Raw genomic sequence first — 5,861 nt, forward strand, 5'->3', positions numbered from 1 at the left:
ATACAGATATATAGAAATAACTATTTAAAAAAAGTGAAGAACAAATTAATTTGAAGTATTCCTACCGCACCTTCAGCTTCAGTGCAGTTGATCTAGCACAGTGGCGAGTTAGCACACATGGGATAAACTGAGAAGGGTTTCTTTAGCACACCCCATAAAATTCTATGGAGAGAGGAAGTTAATGTGGTCGCAATATCAGAAGTCATTAATTTAGTGCACCTAAATCACGTGGTAAGTTTTTACTTTCAACGACACAATTAAATAAATATAAAATCGTATAATTTTATTTATGCTATGGGTATTATACAAAATATGCTTTTTTATCTATACCAGAATTATTTAATGAATTATACAGTGCACAAAAAGTAACATTCTTTCTAATTTCTTTTTATTCATTTTATAGGTTAGAAATCTGAAACAATGGGTGACTGGAGTTTTCTGGGGAGACTATTAGAAAATGCACAAGAACACTCTACAGTTATTGGCAAGGTTTGGCTGACAGTCCTATTTATCTTTCGGATTTTGGTACTTGGGGCAGCTGCAGAAGAAGTCTGGGGGGATGAGCAATCTGACTTTACTTGCAACACTCAGCAACCTGGTTGTGAGAATGTCTGCTATGACAAAGCCTTTCCAATTTCCCATATTAGGTTCTGGGTCCTCCAGATCATCTTTGTGTCTACTCCCACCCTTATTTATTTGGGTCATGTCCTGCACATTGTGCGAATGGAAGAGAAGAAAAAAGAAAAAGAAGAAGAGTTGAAAAAATGTATTAAAGGTAATAGTGAGAAGGAACTACTCTTAAGGAAGGGCATTGAGAAGAAGGGTATTGAGAAGAAGGACAAGCCCCCTATCAGAGACGAGAGGGGGAAGATCAGGATAGGAGGTGCCCTTCTTCGCACTTATGTCTTCAATATCATCTTCAAGACTCTGTTTGAGATTGGCTTTATTGTAGGACAGTATTTCCTCTATGGTTTTGAGCTAAAACCTCTTTACAGGTGCAACCGTTGGCCTTGCCCCAACACTGTGGACTGCTTCATTTCAAGGCCAACAGAAAAAACTATTTTTATCATTTTTATGCTTGTAGTGGCTTGTGTGTCTCTTTTGCTTAACATGTTAGAGATATATCATCTGGGATGGAAAAAGCTTAAGCAGGGCATGACTAACAGATACATACCTGACCCATCATGTAATAAAGCAGAGCCTCTAAGCCCACTCCCCCGAACTGTTCCTCCCAACATGGCCTTTCCACCATATTACACTGAAGCAGCTGCTGCACCTCCGGCTATGCACCGAGGATATGCCAGATCCACCCTCACCGACTTTAAAATGGCATCCTTAGTTGAAGAACCTCTTGATCCATCCTTCTTCAGTGACCCCCATCAGGACAGCACATCAACAACAGAGCAGAATTGGACCAACTTGACAACAGAGCGTGAGAGGAAACAGGGGTCAAGTAGTGCTAGTGCATGCAGTGCCCCCACTTCTGCACCAAGTAGCTTGAGAAATGAGGGTGGTGGTGATGATGAGGCAGCAGGGGATACAGGTAGTGGGAGTAGCACAAGGGCAGAAATGGAAGACAGACCAGCAACCACTACGGTGGAGATGCACCAGCCTCCTGTACTGATAGATACAAGAAGGCTCAGCAGGGCTAGCAAAGCCAGCAGTAGCAGAGCAAGGTCAGATGACTTAGCTGTCTAGCAGCAGAGCTTGCTGCTGATACTGAAAAAAAATAATTTACCAAGTATAATGTAATACAAATGAAATTATACTCTAATGACCGAGTGCAAGTGGGGGTCTGCTTGTTTGGCACAGATTGGGCCTAACATTGTCAGTCTTGTAATATATGAATATACACATATGAAAAGCAGATGAGGATGCAAGCTCTTACATGCCCCTTTACTAAATGAAAGCTTGCTGTTATTGCACACTGTGAGTTGTAGTGAGCAGCATGTCATTTTTAAAATAACATAGAATTTCTGTATGGGAAGTTCATGTTTAACTTCCTGTATTCAGTCTATTATCATATGTGCAGGGTTCCCTTGATATTTCTACTTTGATATCGGCAAAATGGAAACATACTGAGAAATAGTAAAAAAATATATAAATATTAAAGAGTAGGAAGTCCTAAAATACCATGGCAATGATATATAAGCCAATCATTTCTATAGCAAACCTCCTGAGAAATGGAAAACTAGTTTATAAATTATACTTATACAAATACATAATGTAAAAATGTTACAAAGGAGTGACATTGGATTATGTGTATTAAAAAAAGTAGAAATTCATACATAAAATAAGTAGTCCTGTAGACTTGCTAATATAGTTTAGCGTTGTAAAGTAGAACAACTCGGAAGACCAACTATAAACATGATTTCAAGTATATCTATATATATATATATATACATATATATATACATATATATATATATATATATATATATATATGTATATATTTATATATACATATATATATATATATGTATATATTTATATATAGTGCATTAAACTGACTAAAGAATTTTAAAAGACTTCATTCCCTTTTAAATAAAAACTTGTAATTTAATAAAGTGCACAATGTTCCTAAATGAAAATAATACAGTTTGGCATGATTATTTTAATAAGATGATTGAAGGTTATCTCATTTTCATCAGATTTTGGCTATAACGTTTATGTTATACCTGATCGTAAGTAAACAGTCATATAGGATAAATATGTTCACAATTGTGGTTGCATTGTAAGATTCTGTTGCCAATACTAGCTAAAGATAGGGAATTCACAAATGTCTCATATATATATATATATATATATATATATATATATATATATATATATATATATATATACACATACATATACACACACATATAAATATATATATATATACATACATATACACACATACATATACACACACATATAAATATATATATATATACATACATATACAAACACATATAAATATAAATATATATATATACACATACATATACACACACATATAAATATATATATACATACATATACAAACACATATAAATATAAATATATATATATACACATACATATACACACACATATAAATATATATATACATACATATACAAACACATATAAATATAAATATATATATATATATATATACACATACATATACACACACATATAAATATATATATACATACATATACAAACACATATAAATATAAATATATATATATACACATACATATACACACACATATAAATATATATATACATACATATACACACACATATAAATATATATAAATACATACATATACAAACACATATAAATATAAATATATATATATATACACATACATATACACACACATATAAATATATATACATACATATACAAACACATATAAATATAAATATATACATACATATACACACACATATAAATATATATATACACATACATATACACACACATATAAATATATATATATACATACATATACAAACACATATAAATATAAATATATATATATATATATATATAAATTGCCTTGCATTGAACTTACCAAAAAAGTGAAATCATGACAGTAAGAAAGTTAGGGTAATTCTGCTTTATCTTTACAAATTGTCTAGTATTCTCTAAGGAAACATACATTTTTTAAAAAAAATTAAGCACAGATTTGTATATTTTTGTCTTGATAATAAATGCTTTTTGTGGGCATTTAAAATAAAATTGGTAGATATATTTTAAACAAATAAAAACAAAAATATCAGGTTATATTCATCTTTTCTCAACTTACTAGTAGAAATGATCATAAACTGCATTAGAAACATTTAAGTTTAGTTTGTAGAATGAGGTATAAGATCTTGTAAATCTGGTGTAGTGAATAACTACTAGTAGCATGTAAAACAGACAATGAAACAAAGGTGTAAAATACCCAACTGTTATTAAAGATCTTTTTCCAGGCACATTTTTACTTAAATATAGCTGATAAATCTGTGCTTGAAATGATGTGGAATAACTAAATAAGTTGTGCAATGTATGCTATTTTATAGAAAATGAGAATAAGTTGTGTATAAATTCATCCAATATCTACTGTCTTTCATAAGGAGACTTTATTCTTAAAACAAAGTATTTCCCTGATTTTTTGATAATGTATGAATAATAAAATTTCCAGAAAACAATCAAGAATCACATATATTTTTAAAATGCAGAAACAAATACGTATTTCAAGATTTATTAAAAGTAATCTTGCTTTTGATTCCCATTTATTCCAACAATAATTTACAAATAATTGATATAATTTATGTTTTGGAAATATTTTGTCAAAATTATTTCTTTCAACTGTTTTGTCATTTACTTTGCTTACAACTTTGACTGATCATTAAAGGAAATGTTTAAAATACTTAAAAGGCAAACAATTAATACACTTTTTGACACTAATTTCATTTTTCTCAGATAAGATTTTAATTTAGGTTTCACATTGAATTTAAAATTAAACATTCACTTTTAATAAATTTGAATTTCTCTAAGATTGATATACTTTTGAATCTTGATGCATTTCATGAAAAACTATATATATATAAAAAGTATTAGGCAGGTAATTTGCACACATTTATAGAATATAGAGTTTGTATAAGGTTTAAGGATTTCTTGTTATTATATTGTTGATATAATGAAATAATGATGCCACATAAACCAGAGAACATTGTTCTTAACTATTAAATCAGAACACATTTTTATGAAAACATTTTAATGGCATCTTTCAGTTAATTTTCTCACTTATTTATTGTTCTCAATTATTTAAAGGACCATTAAATACAGTATGATTGCATAATAAAGTGCATAAAAAAAGACAATGCAATACATAAATACATTTTAAATGAGTAGTAGATTTGTTTCTGATAAATTTCAAAATGTACTTCAATTTGCTGGCCCCCTGTGTTATTTGACAGCCATCAGCCAATCACAGACTCATATACATATACACTGTGAATTTTTGCACATGTTTAGTATTAGTTGATGCCTCAGAAAGTGTGCATATCAAAAGACTGTGCACAATTTTATAATGGAATTAAATTTTAAAGTCTCTTAAAACTGCATGCGCCATCTGAATCATGACATTTTATTTTTGACGTTAGTATCTCTTTAATTTCTCTCTTCTCAAATTTCCCTCTACATAAATGCCACTACAATTGAAGTATCCATATCAAAACCCCACCCCACAAAAATATTTCCAACAATATTGAGGAAATTACATTTTAGTCTTTTTTATAGTTAAAACGGACATTAGAAGCTTTGTACTGTCATCCAGTAGTTAAGAGTATTTAATTCAATATGAAATGAATATACAGTATGTCACACTTTTTTGTTTAGTTTAGGATCTACAACTCACAGGTTGCATTTCAAAGCTACCATATTCTACTACACAACAGCAATGCCCACAGTTACCGGATTCTAAAAACCTCCACATCATGTTCTTCTGATCCATCTTAAAATCTAGGCAATATACAGTATTCCCCTGCCATAATTGATTATTATGTTCTTGAACATATTTTAAAATTTAAAGATGTAAAAGATCTGTGAGCTCTAGTTAATAAAAAATGCATTATGGCAAACAATAGTTAGCCAAATGTGGTTATCAATGGCACCAAATAGTGGAAAACTATTTTTTAGCATATTGGTAGAGATCAATCACAAAACAAAATGTGTTTCTATAGAGACATAAATGTTCTTTGACTGAAGCAATCAAGTATTGCTAAGATGTTAAGGGTTTCCAAGATCAATCATTCCCATTGGACAGAACATTTTCTTTTATGTCAGTTGCCTTAAATGAATCATGGTAGTTGTCATTTTGAAATGCAATGGGATTCTT

At 30.2% G+C, this 5,861-nt stretch overlaps 1 protein-coding gene across 1 annotated transcript; it reads left to right on the forward strand.

The window, feature by feature from the left end:
* Positions 1-420: 420 nt before the first annotated feature.
* Positions 421-1,698, forward strand: GJA3 (gap junction protein alpha 3). Its single transcript, XM_053705057.1, has one exon. It carries the CDS (start codon positions 421-423, stop codon positions 1,696-1,698), a length of 1,278 nt encoding a protein of 425 aa, XP_053561032.1.
* The last annotated feature ends 4,163 nt before the right edge of the window (positions 1,699-5,861 follow it).

Source organism: Bombina bombina, chromosome 3 (assembly GCF_027579735.1).
Source record: "Bombina bombina isolate aBomBom1 chromosome 3, aBomBom1.pri, whole genome shotgun sequence".
Classification (NCBI taxonomy): Eukaryota; Metazoa; Chordata; class Amphibia; order Anura; family Bombinatoridae; genus Bombina; species Bombina bombina.